We start from the raw sequence: 19,412 nt of genomic DNA on the forward strand, positions 1-19,412 counted from the left end.
TACTCTGCTTCTGCACACACTGGCATGGTTAACAACAGATTGCCAAGGCAGGTTTCTCTTGAAATTGCTCTCCAGCAGTATTTTTAGTACGTTGACATTTTGAAGCCAGGATTTTGACTATAGTGTGTCACGGACAGGCACAACTTCCTACCCAACTTCTTTCGTCGTGTAATGCTCCTCTTCGCTTACAAAAACATGGGCCACGGCTCTGTGTTTTGCTCCCACTCGAGTTTTTGGAGTCTGACATACACAATGTTCTCATCCTTACGCTTTCCCAAATACTTGCCTAATCCATGCTGTCCATGCCTAATCCAAGAGGAGTCCCTGTACCAGGCATCGCATGGAGACCACCAGGCTCTTCATTGGGAAGGGAAGAAAAGCGTAGGCATCCTCTTCCAGAAGGAACGTTTACAAGCGGAAACTCCAACATAAAGGAACTCCAAGCTATGAGCCCAGCTGTTAAACCTCTAAAAAGCAAATGTAGCGTTGTTGACTGTACCTAAATGTGACCCAAGAGCAGCTTGTGTTGTGAAAGTCTGAGCTCTCCGAACCCTTGCTGCCATCCCTATCACTGAAATTGCAGTCATATTTTTCTTGGGGAGGCACTACCGGGAGAAAATTGCTGAATCTCCTGTCTGCTGTACGTGACTATCAATTTAGTCACTCGGAACATCTTTTACCTCCTGGCTGGTTAGCATTTTTTTACTGTAATGACTGCAATTAAAACTTTTTTATTGGTGCTGATACAGCATTTCTTACAAATGCTGTAGCCTCCCCCATTGATGAATTCTCATAACGCTCTTTGCCAGCTCCAAACATAATATATTTCTGCTGTTTAACTTCCCATAAATGTCCTCAATCACAGCTTTTCAGAAGGGAACTGTGCAGAGGAACAAGCCCTGTGCTTTCTCAGCCCATCTCTTGCACCCGAAGGAAGGGCACCCAGGCATCTTATATCCCTTGTTTTGTAAGTGCTTGTGATATAAAATCATTAATATATCAAAAAACACTTATGCTGTCATCACGCATGGGCTGTAAAAAAAGTGGTTGTTGGGATTTGAGGATTTTTTGTGTGTGTTTTGCTTTGTGTTTAAGCCTCAGGCTCAGTAGCTTCTCACCTAATACATTAAATGTCACAGGGGATGTTCAGTGTGATATTCCAGATATTTCCTGATGACATAATGATAGGTCAGAACTCCAGGAATGCTCTGAGCTGTAAGAAGTGCAAGAAACTAAAGTAAAAGTGATTTAAAGGGATACCGTGTCTAATTATAAACCTGTAATAGGTAAGTTCATCTGCAATTTCTGAGTTGCTGAATTTATGCTTACTACAAAAGGGCAGAACACTTTTGATTTGCTAAAAGGAGTTAAAATTGAAGCAGGTAAATAAGCAGGTAACTTATGCTAACTATGGTTACGGAGGAAATGAGAACTTTGTTGCTCCTGCTCTCCTTGTGCTTGGAAAGGTGGTTTTGGTAAAGTTAATACATCTTCCTTATATAAAGCAGTGCATATGACTCGTTTTTTTGTGTCTACATAAAATATTATAAGATCAAATAATTGTGGCTGAAAAGTCAGACCTCAAAAGATTAAATCAAACGTATTTTCTGCCTAACAAGTTTAGGATAAATCCCTGCCTCCTCTGCGCGCTTCAGAGCACTGTTTCGTGGCAGAGGCTATTCCCAATCTCCGCCTAAGTGATGGGGAATTGGTTGTTTGGGATCAAATCGTACGGAGCTTTAAGGAGTCTCTGGGAATCAATAAATTGAACCAGTTACCTCCGGGGCCTGTGAACTGTGTATGGCTACGTGCTTTCGGTTGCTGGGGTTTGCCTTGTAAACCTATTCCTTCTCCTCCAAATCTACGGGAAGCACGTTTCTGAGCGGAGGTGTGCCTAAGCCTGGGTCTTCGGTCATGGCAGAGGGGGGGTTGCTGCAGTGCCGGCAAGTTTCGGGAGCTCTAACCACTCTGCTCTTGGCACGCAGGATGAGTCCCGGGCAGGTGGGACCTGTTACAGACCCAGCTGAGAGCGGCTGCTTCAAGGACACGCAGGAATTTTAAGGTTTGTAGATGCCACCGAGTACCTTTTGGATGTTAGCAACGGGGAGAGCTTTTTCCCTGTTAAATTACATGGGCTTTGGACTGAATGTTCCTCTTTATGTTTCCCCCCAACACTGCTAGTTACCATAGCGATGGCTACATGACTTTGTTGTAGTTGTTTTATTTAAATATAGCAAAAGAAATTGCTAGAGCTTGGGATTCTGGCTTCGAAAATTCAATTTAAGAAAAGCCTAACAGCTACTCTGTGTTATAGGTGCACAAAATAGCTTTAGAAACCACAGAGCTTCTACCACAGAAAACCACAGAACCGCACAATCCTATAATTTGAAGAATGGACAAACTTTTTTTGGCACTTCTTGTGGATGGAGGACCAAAGTTTAGAGCGAGTCAATGTTTTCAGGCAGTTTGTAAACGGCCGCGAGTAACCAAGGACTCGCACAGGCTGAAATCCCCCATCCCTGCGCGAGGTGAGCTACGGCCAAAATTAAACCTTAAACTCCCCCCAGCCGCGATCGTCTGCAAAACTGCAAATCTCAAATGAACTTCCAGAAAAGCCGGCGGGTTTCTAGTCCAGCCTTCCACTTCAGGGTTGAAAAAAGAGAGTGGTTTGAAACCACCCTGCCCGCTTGCTGGCAGGGTGCTGGCGTGGTGCTGGGCTGCTTTTGCAGGGTGCTGCGTCTCCCTCGAGAGCGGCCGAGCGACGGCAACGGCCCCTCGGGGCTGCAGGACGCCCGTTCTGTTCTGGGTGCTGGTTCAGCAGCAACAGCCTCCGTGTTAGGGTGTTTTCTGAAGATGAGTTCCCAAGTACAGATTTAACTGACTCTTCTGAAGTCAGCAGGTGAGAGAAAAACCGTTTTCAGCGTAGCGAAACACAGCGCTCTGAAACCCAGAGAGGAATTAACTGACTTTAAACAGTAACTCCTCTGGATGGTGTCTCGAGTTCAGAAATATTTGCTAAAAACTTTCACTAGGAACGTTGTGCAGGATTTGCTAGTTTCTGTACTTAATGTGCTCTATCTAATCTGGCAATCTATCTTGCAAGTATAGTGAGCCCATCACTGTGGTATCTTATAAGAATACGTGTGAAAATCTTGTTTACAACGGACTCTACATTTCCTCCTATCAGGTTCAACTGCAACTTCTTTTTTTTTCTTTTCCCTAGTGTGTCACAATCAGATCCAGGATAGCTGCAGATGGAAAGGGCAGGTCTTCACTGCATGATCCCCGGGAGGCATCTGGGATTCAGGGTCTCTGGTGTTAATTAGAACAGAATTACTTAAAAGGTGATGACCTGATGGTCTGTTATTAGAAGACGGTGCAGAGCATTAGTGATTTCCTGCTGGCCAGGGGAGGCTTGGTAGATAGATAGAATCGTATTGACGCATCTTTGGATGTACTAATTTAAGGCAATTAAAAAAAAAAAAAAAGAAAAAGAGAGTTGACAATTACTCATAATAGAATGTGAGAAGAATGAGATCAGCATCTCTTTCTTTCTGCTACAAGATTATCTCGAGATTCAAGAACCTGCAGTTTCCTGTAAAGATCACACAGAAATTATCGTATATGCCCTCCCTTAAACAATTAAAATAAAGTTGGTCATGAGTTTTTACTAGTGTTTTGGCCCCCCCATCTCTCCCCACTTTGAGAGGCCTGTATTTATGTATTTTTATATGGGTTTTTTTCTTTTTATATAAGAGGATGGCTTTGCCCTATTTTCTGTTGAGTCGCACCAAATCTAAAAGCTCAGAGGACACAGCACACTCGTCTGTACACAGTGAACAACACGGCGCAGAGCGTATCATCTCCACCGTTCGTCGTGATTTGAGCGTTGTTCGGTAACACGGTATCATGCAGATAACAAAGTGCCTTATCTGAACAGGAGCAGAGGTAGCAGAGGTTATGACCCTTACAGCTTGACGATTCACTGGAGCAAGGGGAAGCTTGGACCTTCCCATGCAGAGGTACCAGAGGAGGAGCACCCATTGCGGTGGGTGCTACAGAGGAGCCGCACAAGTGGGGTTTTTTTTAAGGGTTGGTGGATGCAGTAACGTTTCTCTCTGCGTGCAGGCACCGTGCAGCGTTCCTATGCTTTGTGCCGGCTCACTGGCTGTATCTGTCTTCCACCCTTGTCATTTGGGAGGGTACAGAAGTGGCCGGACCGAAGGCCACCCAGCCCAGTATGCGGCTTCTAACAGAGGTCAAGAGAGATGGCTGAGGACGAGCAAAGCCAGATAAGCACGTCGTGGTGCTTCCAAGCTCTCCCCCGCTGCTGGAGAGCTCTCGTCCGGGGACCTTCCCGAGCCAGATGTGGGGCTGTGCACTCAGGGGTGGCCGTAGCCACTGCAGCGAGGTGTCAAACCTCGGCGTCTTTTTTAATTATGTTACGAAAGAGGGAATAGTTTAAGATTGCACTGTATCACTGAAACCTGGGAATGACTGAAAACATTGCCAGTTGTTCAGAAAGAGCGAGGGAAAGCCAGGTGACTATGGCAAGGTAAGGGTAAGGCTTAATTTAAAAAATAGTGTTCTTAAGGTTATAAACACCAAAAGACATGCTGAAATAGGAAAATCTTCGGCTATGAGGAAAGAGAAGGAAATACCTAGAACTGTTGCAACAATGAATGTGCTAATTTTAGAACATCTTTAAGTCATCCTCACTTTCTGGAATTGGATTGTGCAATTTTTTTCTAGCAAATAAATGAGTTTTGTTTTTAATGAAGAAATGTTAAATCTCCCTTATATTTCACTTTGAAAGAGCTATAAAAGTGAAATGTGGAACTCATTCTTCCATGTCAATGATTAGAAGCCCAAAATACATCTGTTCCACATGAACAACTGCAGACTTTGCTTTCACAGAAGAATAGCTATATTTGTAGTTACTTTAAATGTATTCCTGTTGATTTCATTCTTGTGTATTCTAACTTGTAAAGTCAGAAAAATGTCACAACCTTGATTAAAATCAAGTTCCAAGTACCCAGATGTTAAGGAAAAATGCTTCAATATGAAGCTGAATCTGCATATTTAATTAACAGTGATTTTGTTCTACAAGTATCAAGGCTCACCACTAAACCATAGCTGTAAAAACAGAGGATCATCAGCAGAGTTTCAGAGTAATTGCACAGATATATTACTTGGACTTATGTTCTCATTTACAGCTGTGGAAGAGCTTTTTTGGGGGGCTCCATTTGACTTGTTGCAGCTATTTACTGCTATAGCTATTGCAGTATCCAGTTTATTTGAAATTAGTTTTCAGAATCTGGATTCCTGGCTAACTTACTTTCCTCCAAAATAGTTAATGTCTTTCTTAACTCCTGAAATCTAGGTGGGATTACAAACTATTAAGTGAATTTAAGTTTTGGGGAATGAGTTATGAAGGTATTTTAACCTGTGTTGTGAATTTATGTTTAAATTCCACTACTGTTCTATTGGAATTCTGCACTGAGCTCTTGAGAGCAAGGATAATTTATGTACAAGAATGCCTTAAAATAAGCCTCCGTAATTACAAAAATGCAGTGTTTAAATTTATAGTAAAAACCCACACACTGCTGGCAAAACTATAACTGCATCTGGAAAACATTAAGGATGCTATTAAAATAGTCTAGCATAAACTAGAAATGAGACTGAAATTACAGTGTTGCTTACTTAACCATTTTTAGGAAGTATATTTTGAATATGATCTACTTTCCTATTTGACTTTTTGATAAAACACCGCACTGTATCTTGTTTACTGCTGAGAATGAAGTACGTACTCTCTTATCTACTTTAGAAAAATCCATAGCTCAGATTTTTTTAAGCGTCTTCTTATAGTTGTCGATAATTTAAACCATAACCAGGTCCAGCCATCAGGGAAAAAGTAACAGGGAGATCTCAAAGGAGAATAAAAATCACAGCAATTAAAAACTTATTTTATTAAAAAGATGAAATGTTTTCAAACATTGAAAAATTACGTTTTTATAAAAACAGAAATAGGCAAAATACCCATTTGTCTTCTATTTACATATACAATATTTCTCATTGTATAAAATTATTTACAATATATAAAAAAATTACAGTAAAATAGGTTATTTTCTTACAAGACATCAAGCCCTGTACTTCTAGTGTAGATCATGGCAAACAAGAATATTATTGCACCTGTGAAACAAACAGTCTAACAATAGGAGTGTTCTCTTAGCCATGCCTTCAACTGAGATCTAAAATAACATCATTAGCTACAGTAACATTCATTTAATCTCTTCTAGGGTCAACTTCAGGCAGTTTCCATACAAACATTGTCTCGTAAAGCTTAGGACTGGGCAGTTAGAATCGGAAAAAAAAACATATTTACAGCTTCTTCTATACAATCTGTATGGAGTCTTATGGAGTTTACCCTTCACAGAAGCTGCATAAATTAACCCCTGTTCTCCTGACCGGGACGGTCAGGTTCACTGATACAGTCACGTCAAATTCTCTGCAGGAGATGACTGGCTAAGTCTCCTTGTGTCAAATCCTCCTCAGCTTCCATCGCTAGAGCGTCGGTGCCTCCCTACGTAGTACCAGCTACAAGTTTTTAACGCTTCTGCACCTGAGCAGTTAAATAACGTCCACTGTTCGCAGGTCAGAGTCTCTAGGGCTACATGTGCCGTTTCATGTGCAAAGCCAGGTGGTCTGACCTGGAGAACGCCCTGTCGCAGAGGTGGCACTGGAAGGGCCGGTGGCCGGTGTGCTTGCGATAGTGACGGGTGAGTTCGTCGGAGCGAGCGAACTTCCAGCCGCAGCCTTCCCAGTTGCAGTGGTAGGGCTTTTCACCTGTTGGAGAAATCACAGAGAGCGTGACTCAGCGCGGCACTCCCACGTACAGGCTGCATCCCCGTGCTAGGCGACCTTCCGAGTTTATCTCGGCGTACTCTTTTATTTGCTACCAAAGCCCTTCTGCGACAAGATCCAAGTGCTTTTAAGCCAAACGAGACTGCTCTAGCAATTCTTTTACTAACCTGTACCTGCAGTGAGAATCTTTCGAGAAAGGGCATTGGAAGTCCTTAGAAAAGCTTTGACCTACGTCTAAGTAGGAAAACACTTAGACATTATAATCTGACCACCTGTCATAGCTCAACCACGACTACTCCTGGAGTTTAAGAGACTACAGGGTTAAAAAACTGTTTTATACAGGCGGCTACTGCAACCAGCAAGCAGCGTATCTCTGGATGAAGGCAAGCGGCCGTATTTACCTGTGTGCGTCCTGAGGTGAGCCTTCAGGTGCGAACTCTTGGTGTAGGTCTTCCCACAACCTGCGTAGGTGCACGTGTGAGTGGCCGTCCTCTTCCGTGGCCAGGACCGACGTCCTCTTTTTGGTTTGGAGTCCAGCAGCTCCAGAGGGGAGGAAGGAGGGGTGAGCATGCCTCTGGGAGCGGAGGGTTGTAAGGGCAGGCTGTCCTCGAAAAGGCCAAACTGGGAGGTGTTCTGGTACTGGAGATGGGTCTGCGGGTGGTGGAAGCCGGAGGCCGGGTGGTAGCTTTGCTGGAAGGACATGGACGAGGGGCACATCATCTGTGTGTGGCAGTCATTCACCATGAGATCATCGGGGCTCAGCGGGGGGGTCTCTGCCCCGGGGATTTGGGGGGAGCTGGCCACCCGGGGCTGCTCGTAGGCCATCATGCAGGTCGCGTTGCCCTCCTGCTTGATCTTTGGGCAAGCCTGGGGCACCAGACCCAGGACCGGTCCATAATTGTCCATGTCGGGTTCGGGCTTAATGTTCTCAACGAACTGCGGACCCCCGAAGTTGGGTGTCACGAAGAACCGCCCGTGGACGTTGCCAGGAGGGCAGTAGTTGGAGTCCATCTCGGAGCGGATCATCTCCGGCACGATGCCGGCGTTGTAGGGCGGGGGGCTGCCCTGCTCCAGGGCACTGTAGCATCCCGGGGACGGGTTTGTCTGGTAAAAACCGCCGCTCTCCCCTTGGGCGGGGGGATAGTCCCCCCCAGCCGCTCCCTGGCCGTAGCCGTCGCTGCCCATGGAAAGGATAAAATCCAGCACGTTGTTGAGATCTTCATCCTCTTTGCGAGGGGAGAGGCCGCCCCAGGTGCCGGCGGGGGTCTTGGCCTCTTGGTCGCACTTCCACCTCTGGGGAAAGAAAGAAAAGGGAGAAGGTTAGAGGTGGTGGTTGAGGGGGGGGGGGGGTTCGGTGGCGGGTTTAGGGAGAAGCGGGACCGCGGCACCGCCGCCCACCCGTGCAATGAGCGGCGCCGGCCTCAGCGCGGGCTGGTGGGGTTGGTGGTGTTTGGGGGGGGGGGGGGGGGGCGAGAACTCACTTCGTGGAGGGTTTTCTCGCGGCAGGGGCTGGCGAAGGTGGCGAAGGAGGGCAGGATGGTGTCGCTCAGCGCCATGGTACGGCCGGGCGGGACGGCGGACGGCGCGGCGCGGCGAGCCGCCCTCCCCACCTTATAACGCGGGCGCGGGCGCTCTCAAGCCAATTGCAAAGAGCGGAGGAAACGCGTCCCGGACGGGGCGGGCGGGAGGCAGCGACTCGGGCGCAGCCTAAATTTAGCCCCGGTATAAAAGGACGCGGCGGCGGCGGTCCCAACCCGAGCGGGGCGGAGCGGAGCGGGGCCGGGGCCGGCACGGAACGGCACGGCATGGCCGGCGGGGCCTTCCCCCCCCCTCCGCCCCGGACCCCGATCGCCTTCTCCTCAGCGCGGGGCTCGCTGTGGAGCGGGGACCCCCCCCCCCCCCCCACGCCGCCTCGGGCCGTGGCCGCTGAGGGGAAGGGGAAGGGTCCCTGCCCCGGCGACGGCAAGGGACCCTCGTGAGCTGAGGGGACGCCGAGCGGGGTCTCTGCCTCCTCTGGGGACGCTGAGGGGCCGGGGGGGGGGGGGGTCCCAGGCCTGGGGACACTGAGGGAGTCTCCCTGACGTGAGGGGGGGGGCCATGCGCTGAGAGACGCTGTGAGGGAGCTGCTGTGGGGTGGGGGACACCGAAGGGGGTCCCTGCTGTGGGAACACCAAGGGACCGTCCATGACACGAGGGGACACTGAGGGGTCCAAGCTCCAACAGAGCCTGTGAGGGACTTGCAGTGGGGTGGGGGACACTGAGGGGTCCCTGCCCTGGGGGGGACGCTGAGGAAGACACCACGAATGAGGGGTTTGATTCCCCTCCCCGACCCATCCCTCACAGCGGCTGCCCCACAACCCGGCCTCATCGCCTGGGACGCGTGGTGGGACCAGACCCAGAAAACGAGGGTGGGAGCGGAAGGCGTAACGAGCACAGCAAGGGAGGCAGGTGCCCTGCGCCGCGTGGGTAGACGCGCTGGTGAGCCGGTAATGGAGGCCTCCGGCTCTGGTCACCCTAAAGGTCTCAGACCCATCTCGGTACTGACAGGAAAGCGTTTAATGCCGCTCTTGTACGGTCTCCGCTGGAGACTTGCGTTTAATGGAAGGCCAGGTCTCTAGCAGAGTTTCCATTTGCCGCATGAAGATTGCCAAAGTCAACGTTTCCCTATGACATTGTGAGAGAAATAATGCAAGTAGCTTCTGTGATCTCCTCTGGTCATAGCCAATTTATGGTCCTGGGCTGGATTTTTCAGAAGGGAAGACTGTTCTCCTCCCTTACCTTGGCCTCTAGCTCAGATGCCCAGTCTGAAGGAGCTATTCTCCAATAATTTTTGATAACGTGCCCCAGACTCCTGTTTTTGAGGATCACGGCTGCTTGGCAGTCTTCCAAGAGCAAAGGAGCAAAAGTGGCCATTCTTAAAGGAGGAAAAATGATGATCTATCACAGGACAGACTGATTCTTTGAGAGCCTGTTCAGAGAAAGAGCTATGCTTTCCCCTTACCTCCTCCATATTTCCTTTGCAATCACTTCTAAAAGGATTTCTAAGTGAGCTGAAGATCAGAAGAGTGCGGGAGAACAACTCTCACTTTTATGCACTGCGCGCCCCACGAGGGGAAAGAGTGATGGCCCTTGATGGGCTCTGGTTCTCAGAAGCATTTTGAGCATGTTCGTTAGAGCCCATCCCAGGCTTGTGGCTGTACGCAGCCTTCTCAGGAAAGCACGGTTGCTAGGGTGAGTAAATGATCTTTTCAATAGCTACACATGTTTTAAAATAATGAATGTCTCTTGTTCAACTTTCTATACTTCTTATTCTAAAAGTTCACAGGATGGCCAGGAGGAGCAGCCAAACTTCTGTGACTGGAGCAGAATCAATACACTGAATGCATGGTAACGAAGTACACAAAGATGTATGACTCATAGCTATGTAATGTCACACTTGTGTAATCTTTCAATGTAAACTCTTTTCCTCTAATAAAATGTTAGTAAGTGTACAATACGTATATATGGTGCTGTGAGTCAGCCAAGAAAATATACTCTGATGAATTCAGAATGAATGTGAATGTTCCCTTGATAACACACCCTGAATGTCTGTGTCAGTTTATGTGCTTGTGATTTCAGCAACAGCTATAACAAAATATTTTGTTTCTAGGATATACAACTGTACGTGTACATTTCACTGAGAAGCTCCAGTTGGATGCTGTCTTCTAGTAGGCACTGGAAGGACATTTGTTTATAGCACTGCACTGACTCTCTCACCTAACTGCGTTTTTTCTTTGCATAAAGGAAACGTTTAGTGGGTAGTGAGAATGAAAGCCAAGTGCACAAAATAATAAATTCACTGCCTTTAGTTTCTTTTTGTTTTCAAGCAAAGCGGCGAAGCTAAAAAACTATAGCTATACTAAACCTGGTGAGACGAATGTGAGAATTTATTTACGTTGTGAGTCACTAGTTCTGCACAAATCGAGTACAACGTTGCCATGACCTTCCACTTGGTCCATGATCGTTGTGCTGACATTTTCTGGCTCTGTGCTGTATGCAACGCTTATTTTAAATATCTAAACCCAAGACCCTGGCACTGATCTCATTTATGGCAGCATAGATCAGGAGTGATGCCACTGGTGTATAAATGTGAAGAATGTGAGATTAGAAAGTATTTGTTAATCTGCTGCGGGTAGAGGAGAGCTAAATGATGTGTGATTTGTCTTCCAGCCAAAGTAAACACAGGCTCAACCATTTTTGAATGGCAAAGTTGATCTTTCTAGGTGTTGCTGCTGATCTCTCTTGTTACTTTTACATCAAGAGAAACTTTTTAAGGGATTGCAATCAAGATTCCACATGTTAATAGAAGAATCAAAGCTGGGGCTGTGTGATGAACTGCACCCTTGGTGAAACACTGCAGCTGGATGGGTTGGTGAGAATGCCCAGGTCACCTGGCTGCTAGAGCACTCTGAGTCATTACAGGACTCAAACAAACAAACAAAAAGCTCCTTTCTCATGGGATTGTTCTCAGAAAGTCCTGACTGCACCTAGAGAAAACGTAGTAATAGCAGGGTAAACGAGCTGAGAATGAGACCTCTTAGCACCACTGTTCAAAATCACAATACTAGTAACACTGTGACCAATCACTTCATATTTAAATGAGACAAACATTATATATGATTTCCCTGCCTGCATCTCAAATTGCCATAGTTCTGTTGACTATACAATTTTTTTGCGAATTTAAACTGCAGATTCTGAGTTAGGACCTTTTAGAGTCTGCTTTCAAGGAAGTTGATAAAATTATGTTAACAACCACATAAAATTAAATATACAGGTATTTTTTGGAGAGGTGTAGGGTACACCGTTCGGAAGATCTCGCGATGTCACGGAAAGGTAGAAGGCTAGTCGTCGCCTCCCTATGACATATCAGTAATCCCACCTACCGTTGTTAGTATAAAAGGAATTAACTGCGCAATAAAGGACGGAGTTGGCACTCACACCATGTGTGTTATCTGTCTCTTCCCTGGTCCGGGCCGACCAGTGATCTAATCGCGGCACCTTGATATGTAGCACTGCTACAGAGAGGCATGTCTTAATTTGGGGAGAGTGATTTAATCCTGTAGGCCTTTTGTCTGATTAAAGTAACATCACCAATTAATTTTATAAAGGAGCCTTTTTGACCAGATCTTCCATGACTGGAGCTTGTTCCCATTTGAGGACCTAAAGACAGAGGTGAACGTTCATCTCTTTGATAAGCTTAAGTCAAAGGGACTCATTAAGCTTTTAGGATGGCATATTTTCCTTTAATATTTTTTGTGATTCTCATCTGAACTATGTGCACATTTTCAAAATCTTTCTTGAGGTTTGAGCACTGGAGATGTGGAGCAGCAGACAAATATGAGTCACCCCTCTTTAGCCAAGGACTGCACTTGTGCGCTTACAGTCATGGCATTGCACTGAAGATTACCCACGAGTTCACTGTTTCGCAAAGCCTTCCTCTCCCCCAGCTCTTCCATCGCATCGCAGCTCCCCAGTCAACGGCACCACCACCATGAATATACGGTCTGCGCTCAGGTCTGTGCTCAGTGCTGGCTCAAGGCTTTTCGACTAGATTTAATTTATGGCAATGGTGGAAAGCAGAACACGTGGGACATGGGGGGAGACTGGAAGGTGGAACAGAGCCCTGGGAGGTCTGGTGAGAGTGCTGGTGGGCCATGGTGCAGGGCTGGGAAGCATCATGAGATGCTTGGAACAACTGGGAGGAATCCAGCTTGTTTAGGGCTGCACAGATGGAAGGTAGAGACTGCAGAAAGGTACCATGAAGAGAAGCATCTGACAAATGCCTTCTCCAGCAGAGCAATTTTGCTGCCCCAATTTTTTTACCTGTTGGCCTAGGTAGAACCCATACTTTTGTCTATGCCAAAAAGCAGAGCTGCTTGCAGTTTTCGTTGCTAGAAGTGTGGCCTTGAGCTTGCCTCTATGGCCATGCATGGTGTTTGTTTCTGCCTGGATAGTGCACTTCTTATAATGCTTTAACAATGGCATGTTCTTCAAATTATGTTGCACTTCCTTGATCTTTGTCATCTAGGACTTTTATCAGTAACAGTTTCTGTTTTCTTCCAGGTCATTGTTAACAACATTGAATGGTAAGCGATGATAAAAAAAGATCAAGAACTAATAAACTTGCTTGATTAAAATTTAAATTAGATTTCAAGATGTATCAGCTTGTGCTTGGACCAATTTGCGTGTGCACACCATATTGATTTGTCATGTTCTTGTTTCTTATTGTGAAAATCATATTGCACCGAGGCAAATCCTTACAGAGATTTGCCTGTTACATCAGCACTGCTGCCCTGTTTAAAACACTGTTAAAAGCCATTGTCATTAGCTAAACCATCTTTATTTATAATTCTTTTTATATATGAAGTCCTTCCAGTCTTTTGCCCAGGTTTATATAACGCTGACAGGCATATCTGGGTCATTCTGTTTACCCTGTTAAAATATTGACATAATATTAACATTCTTCAAGTCACCTGGGGCTTCCTCACTGTTCTGAAATGGATTGATAATAAACATTAACCATCTGGATATGTCCTTACTTGGTTCTTTTGAAACACTCACTTATAAGTTACCCAGACCTGGCAACTTAATATTGTTTGAGATGAGTAGCAGTTGTTTTAACATCCTCCTTAGTTACTGGAATGGAAAGTATTTCAACATCATTATTGTCCGATCTGAATACAGCATCTGGCTTTTTCTCAAAGAGAGAACAGAAATATTTTTTAGCACTTCTGCTTTTTCAGCATGATTATTGACAGTTCTATCATTTCCATCCATTGTGATGGCAATCTTAATTCATTTTAATGAAAGCCTTGTTAACTTAGTTCACAAAGATTAGCAAAAGTCAAATGTTTATACTCTCAACCACTGCACACTTTAGCTAGGCAGACTTCCATTGATGCAAAGGAAAAATAAGCTTAAATTCCATTTCAATAAATAAGTCAAATAATATAAAGAAAACTTTTCTCAGAAATATGCAGAAAATACTGTTCCCATCATTAAAGTGTGTTCATGATTCAGTAATCATGCAAAAAAATCAGCTGTTTAATGAATTTAATCGAGGTAATTATGTATTGTTACTTGAATTTGCTGTGTGAAGAATGATAGCATTCAGCTGTAAATGATTTTTTGTCATTTTTGATTTGGGGACTCTTCAAACCTAAACAATTTATGCCAGTTTTTTAATTATCAGCTTTGATTAGGTATGTAGTTGTGTTTCTGCCAGCTTTTACTGATGTGTGTGTTGAATGCACATATGTTGTATTGCAGATGTCCCTTTCAGCTGTCAATTAAAAACACATTTGACAGATCTTTTATTTTTTTTACAGAACTGTGAAATGATACCACAGTTTCAAAAACTCTGCAAACATGTTTAATCGTATCAGTGAAACTGCTTAAAATACCAGTCACTGATTATGACTAGCAGTTTTCAGTTGTTGCCAGGTGCTTTTTAGTACAGAATGAAATCTCTAGTGAAGAAATGGGCAATAAGGTTGTGGAATAATAGGAGCATAGGTCAGAAAGTAGCCATGTGCTTTCATTCAGAAAAAATTACTGTTACTATTAACAAACATGTAATAGCCTCTGTGAAGTCGGAAGCCCAGTAAGATGAAACTCATTTAATTCTGGAATACAGTGGGTGTTACATTGTGAGATTTCATACTAGTCACGTCTTTCGTGGTCTGCATTTTAGGAGAGAACTTATATAATTGGTTGGAGATGACAGGAGAACAAGTACAATGATGTCTTATCTCTTATGTCCACTTGGGACAATTGGTAATGTTGTAAGACATGTGAAGTTAACTGGTTTTAGAAGTGAGAACTGTGTTTGGGGTTTAATTAATGCAGGAAAAAATGCTGTTTGAGGGAACTTCAAAGAACTAATCAGATGCACTTTTCTCTCTTTTTAATTTGTGAGATCTGTTGCAGTCTGAGTCAGCACAGCAGATGCAGATGGCCGCCTTAGTAGATTTTTTTGTCACTTTGAAGTTCACAGGTTTTAACTGGGGGTGGGGGAGAGAAGGCTGGACAAAGTTTAAACCCAGCCACAAGAAGACAATTACTTAGAAGGGAGGAAGGTTTGGGGTTTTTTTTCCCTCATTGGCATACAGAACATCTTTATAGGTTATGGTTTTATCTGATAAGTGGAGGTTTATTCACCAAATAGACAAAGTAGGAGTTCATATAGGGTGTAGGGTGGAAAGCCTTGTTTAACGTGATGAACATGTGGGGTTTAGTTCTCATTTATAAAATACCTTCTTTGTACTGCACCTGTATTATTTATTAGTCATATGTCCTGGAGTTGAGTAATGGGAAATACTGGAGCAAGCATTTCATTAACTGTGACACTGTTAATTGGTATTGCTCGCTGCCTGGAATTACTTTCCCTGTCTGAATACATGGAAGTATGAATCAGAGCTTAGTGAATTAACCAGTGAGAGGAAGACGGGCATCTTTGCATGATAGGCTGTATGTATAGAGCAGCTGATCTCATTTGTCTTCCTGGACTGTGAAGTCCTTTTCAGACTTAGATCACTGAAGTATTCAGAATGGTATATACTTTTTTCCATAATCACAATTAGTTATATCATTATGATTAAGCTTTGAAACTTCAGTGGGATATTTTGGGACAGACTTTTTTCCAGACTCTTATGTCCATTGTTGTGACCACTTTTTTTCTTGAGCTATTAATGCGTACCTTTTAGGATATTTATATATTTAAACCCCTGGGTACATCTGATCTTAGGGACAGTCCTTTGTGTCTCGTAGACAGTGCTTTCTATTCAGAAATGAAACTTCAGCTTATTTTTTCAGGCACCTGAAAATTTACTCCGAATTGTTCAGCTGATATGCCTTCAAGGAATGTCACACTTATTGCTGACAATAAGGTCTAGGACAGAATTAAGTGCCAGTCATCAGGGTTGATACTGATCAAAATTATTAATATTTAGTGCTATAGTATATACAGCAATTATAGTTTAAGAGAATAATGCTGTTGAAATCCCTTGAGCGGTTACAGCTATTCTTGAGCAATAAAATGCTTTTCAAGGGACAGCCTAATACAATGCAACTTTGTAGAATGAGTTGTGAAATTTTCTTTTCATTTGCCACATAAAGTGCCAAATAAATGTTTGCAATAAAAATACAAGCCTGGGAAGAATGTGTTTTGCCAATTACAGCATAATGTGGGCTACAAAGAAGTGCTCAGAATGGAGTTCAGTATGGATGTTAGTGTCAGGTTACAGCAGGGAAAAGGGTGCCTTGATTTGCCAAACAACCAGTGTGTTTTTTATCCCACATTTGCAAGGAAAATCACTGCCTTTGAAAGAAAAGAGATGGGTCTAATTCTATGCAAAATTAGTTTGGTGAGGAGAAGCAGGCAGTCTTCGGCTCAGTGAGAAACCAGTGCATGGGGACTGCAAAACACTGATTGATGCCACCATCGTGGGCCAATCCTTTCAGCGAGTGGTTGCCACATTTAGCTCCTCCAGTTGGCCAACGCCGGGCGAGGGGGGCACAGGGTGGGATTAAAGCTTCTGTAGCAGAAGTGGTACAAGCCACATTGGGCTGGTGGTAACAATTTTGGGGGCCCTTTCTCCTATTGCTCAAGAGCTTGCATGATTCACCCTGTTCCCTTTTTTTAAGTTTCATATCACAGAAAAGCGAGTTATTTTTCAACATAACTTTTACTTCAGCCTAAAGTTAGATACCGAAGCTGTGTCCGTAGCTGCAGCTTAGCTCAGCCTGACGACGCTCTTGAAATAAAGCCTAGGATCCTGCTTGCCGAAAACATGCAAAATAAGGGCTATCTTGTGCTCGACTTCTTCGCGGACTGTTTTCTGTCTTCTTCTGCTTAAAAACCACCTGCTCCGATGAGAGGGCAATGCGTCTCATTCACATGAAATCAGCGTGAAGCAGCCAGCCAAGAGGCAGCGGCGTGTATGAGCGAGAGGGGATCCTTTGCAGCCTTTATATACCAGAGTTATTTTTAACCACAGCCTCCATGCTTATTACAGTGTTTCCTCTCTCAGACGCTCAGGAAGCCCACTTGGCTCTGTTTCCTGCTAACATGCGGCCCTGGCTCACAAAATCTCTGAGAACAACAGGCCTGAGACTGCTCGGCTCCATTAAAAAAACTGGCAACTTTTCAAGCCCTGACAGAAAACCTTTGAAAGCTCTGGATTTCCTCCAGCTAACGTATGAGGCTCCTACATCGGTGACAAATTAGACTGAAACAGCACAAAATGCTCCTATGTAAATAGCCTTTTTCTGCGTTCACCCTTTTAATAGTTCAAACATTATTTATAGTTATTTCTCTGGATGGAAAAATATTTTTATATTTTTCCAAAGATGGGTTCTAGTGAAATGTTTTCGTTGTTTGTTTGGAGGTTTGGGGTTTTTTTTCCTTTTTCCTTCGAGATTTTTGTGACAGTTTTCTTAGGCTCCAGGAGCAACCTTTCCTTCCTGGAAACCAGGACAAAATGGCTGTTGTGAGTTCTTCAGTAAAAGGCCTGTGTCCAGTGCTGAGCCCAACTCTCTAAACGCTGCCATTCCCCAACTATTGAATAATAGTTATAACAGGCACAACTGACTTCTGCTTTCCAAAGGGGCAACAGAAGAGGTCAGTTGCACTTTATCGGTGCCTTTACCCATGCGTTTTATGTGTAATGTTAGTCCTTCATATTTTATTTTTTCTTGCAGGCTTTTCACTGCAATTCCAGAGGGACTCCTGCTTCCAAAAATGCTTTCAAGTATCAGAATAGATGTGACCTTTGGTGCAGAGAATGCTATTTTCTCCTGAGTTGACGTTTTACACTATTCTAAGAAATCTTACCATGAAGTGACTTCTCATGTCTGTCAGTAATACTGACTTGGAATCATAGATGATAACTCCAGAATATTAGACTTACATGATTTTCTGATTTTCTAGGAGTATTTCCAGTAGTCTCATCTTTGTCTGGGTCAGCTTCGCCTTAAGGGTTATTTATTGCCCTGGGCATGAACAAGAGTCATCTGTAACACCTACCTGGCCTCTCTAGTCCCAGTATTTATCCCAGACACTGGAGGGACAAGCACGGTCGTCAGGAGCAGGTTCACTGGAGCAGGAGGATTTCCCTGACTGCCCATTTTCTTGCTAGCTGGGCAATAAGGTGTGTTTATTCTGCTCCCCCCCAGTTTTAATCATCCACAGCTTGAGCATGTAGGCTAAGAAATTGTAAGGCTCTGTTTGTACTTAAAGGAAAGAGTGATGGAGAATTCATTGCACCCTGGGATGATATGGCCAGTTCTTAGACAGCTAAAGGCAATTGCAGTTAATACCATTCCAGCTCTACAGATTTGTGGAATGCCCTCCTATTTTCTTTTTCCTCGTTAAAGGATTCTCTTCAGTCCTTCAGTCTCTTCAGTCGTGCCCTGAGCTGCTAGGCTATGCCTGATGATAGAAAGAAAAAAGTAATTATTCTGTTTTCAAGGTTGACCATCTCTGTTGGTTTTGTATGCCAGCAGCATTTTTGCCCTCTGACTTTCCCTTGGAGCTTGGCTATTGTGCGAGAGCATCTCCAATGGGAAAGGTCATCTATGTCATGAGGAAGAGAGTAAAATTAATGTCTGTTTTACTGGTCTCAGTAACGCTGCTCAAGCAGCTGTGCTTTGCTACACCAGTGACAATGAAATACTGAACTGGGAGCTGGGTATATCAAGCACGATCTTGAATGAGTAACTACCACCATCTCTCAGATGACCCTTATTCAGATTGAAATCATTTTACTCCCAGTTATCTACATTTCACACAGATGTGGTTAAATTTTGCAGTTGAAAATTACTCTTATGAGAAAAGAAAAATGTAAACAGTTTCTAGATGTGAAAGAGCTGAATCCCACATTTTGTAGCTTTTAGCAACTCATTCTGCTGTTCATTCGTTGTTTGTTTGGGGCTTTTATCTCATATCATACCCAACAATTGGGCTTTGGCTGTGCCAGGGGCACCCTCCTTTGAATGAATCTTGGCAAGCGAGTCTTTTAAATTCAGCGTATCATTTTGGCAGGTGATCTTTATTTTGCAAATGTAAGTTTTGTAGTTACAATCATAGCTCACAGCACTTACCTGCGTAGTTTATGGAACAAGTGGTATGCAATAGCAGATTCACGTTTATTTTCAGGCAGGAAACCAAAAGTGCAAAAATGCATCATGAACTGAAGGGTCAGGGTGAAGCCTTTTTAAAAAAGAATCAAGGTGGTTGGGGTGCGTTTATCACGTGCAGTCAAGTTGTCTAAAATTGACTTGTTTTGATGCTATTTGGAGCTCGCCGTAATGAAAAACTGACTTTGTGCAGATTGACTTTCTGCGTCACAACCCGTCTTGGGATAGTAATACCAACAAGAACAATTAGTTTAACTGTCGTTCACAATTGCTGTTTGTTTGTACTTGGTGGTTTATGGTAGAAACTGCAGGACAGCCTTCCATTCGAGCTCTTGCCAGTGGCCTCAGTAATTGCCCACTAGTCACTGAAG

At 44.2% G+C, this 19,412-nt stretch overlaps 1 protein-coding gene and 1 long non-coding RNA gene across 2 annotated transcripts; one reads left to right on the forward strand and one right to left on the reverse strand.

Moving 5' to 3' along the window:
- Positions 1–5,954: 5,954 nt before the first annotated feature.
- KLF2 (Kruppel like factor 2) lies at positions 5,955–8,478 on the reverse strand. Its single transcript, XM_030033902.2, has 3 exons — positions 8,346–8,478; positions 7,266–8,157; positions 5,955–6,846 (listed from the first exon to the last, which is right to left on the reverse strand). Exons 1-3 carry the CDS (start codon positions 8,418–8,420, stop codon positions 6,671–6,673), a joined length of 1,143 nt encoding a protein of 380 aa, XP_029889762.1. The 5' UTR covers positions 8,421–8,478; the 3' UTR covers positions 5,955–6,670.
- Positions 8,479–8,713: 235 nt separating this feature from the next.
- On the forward strand, positions 8,714–14,044 carry LOC121233709. The gene is made up of 3 exons (XR_005933703.1): positions 8,714–10,095; positions 10,183–11,692; positions 11,929–14,044. It is a non-coding gene; the product is annotated as an uncharacterized LOC121233709 (long non-coding RNA).
- Positions 14,045–19,412: the final 5,368 nt, after the last annotated feature.

This window comes from Aquila chrysaetos, chromosome 12 (genome assembly GCF_900496995.4).
Source record: "Aquila chrysaetos chrysaetos chromosome 12, bAquChr1.4, whole genome shotgun sequence".
In the NCBI taxonomy this organism is placed as follows: Eukaryota; Metazoa; Chordata; class Aves; order Accipitriformes; family Accipitridae; genus Aquila; species Aquila chrysaetos.

Bases quoted from the DNA above. Each gene is read 5' to 3' on its own strand.
- KLF2 (XM_030033902.2), bottom strand. From the start codon at position 8,420: ATGGCGCTGAGCGACACCATCCTGCCCTCCTTCGCCACCTTCGCCAGC. The intron at 8,158-8,345 runs GTGAGTTCTCGC...TTCTTTCCCCAG, and splicing joins GCGAGAAAACCCTCCACGAA to AGGTGGAAGTGCGACCAAGA. The intron at 6,847-7,265 runs GTAAATACGGCC...TTTCTCCAACAG, and splicing joins TCACCTCAGGACGCACACAG to GTGAAAAGCCCTACCACTGC.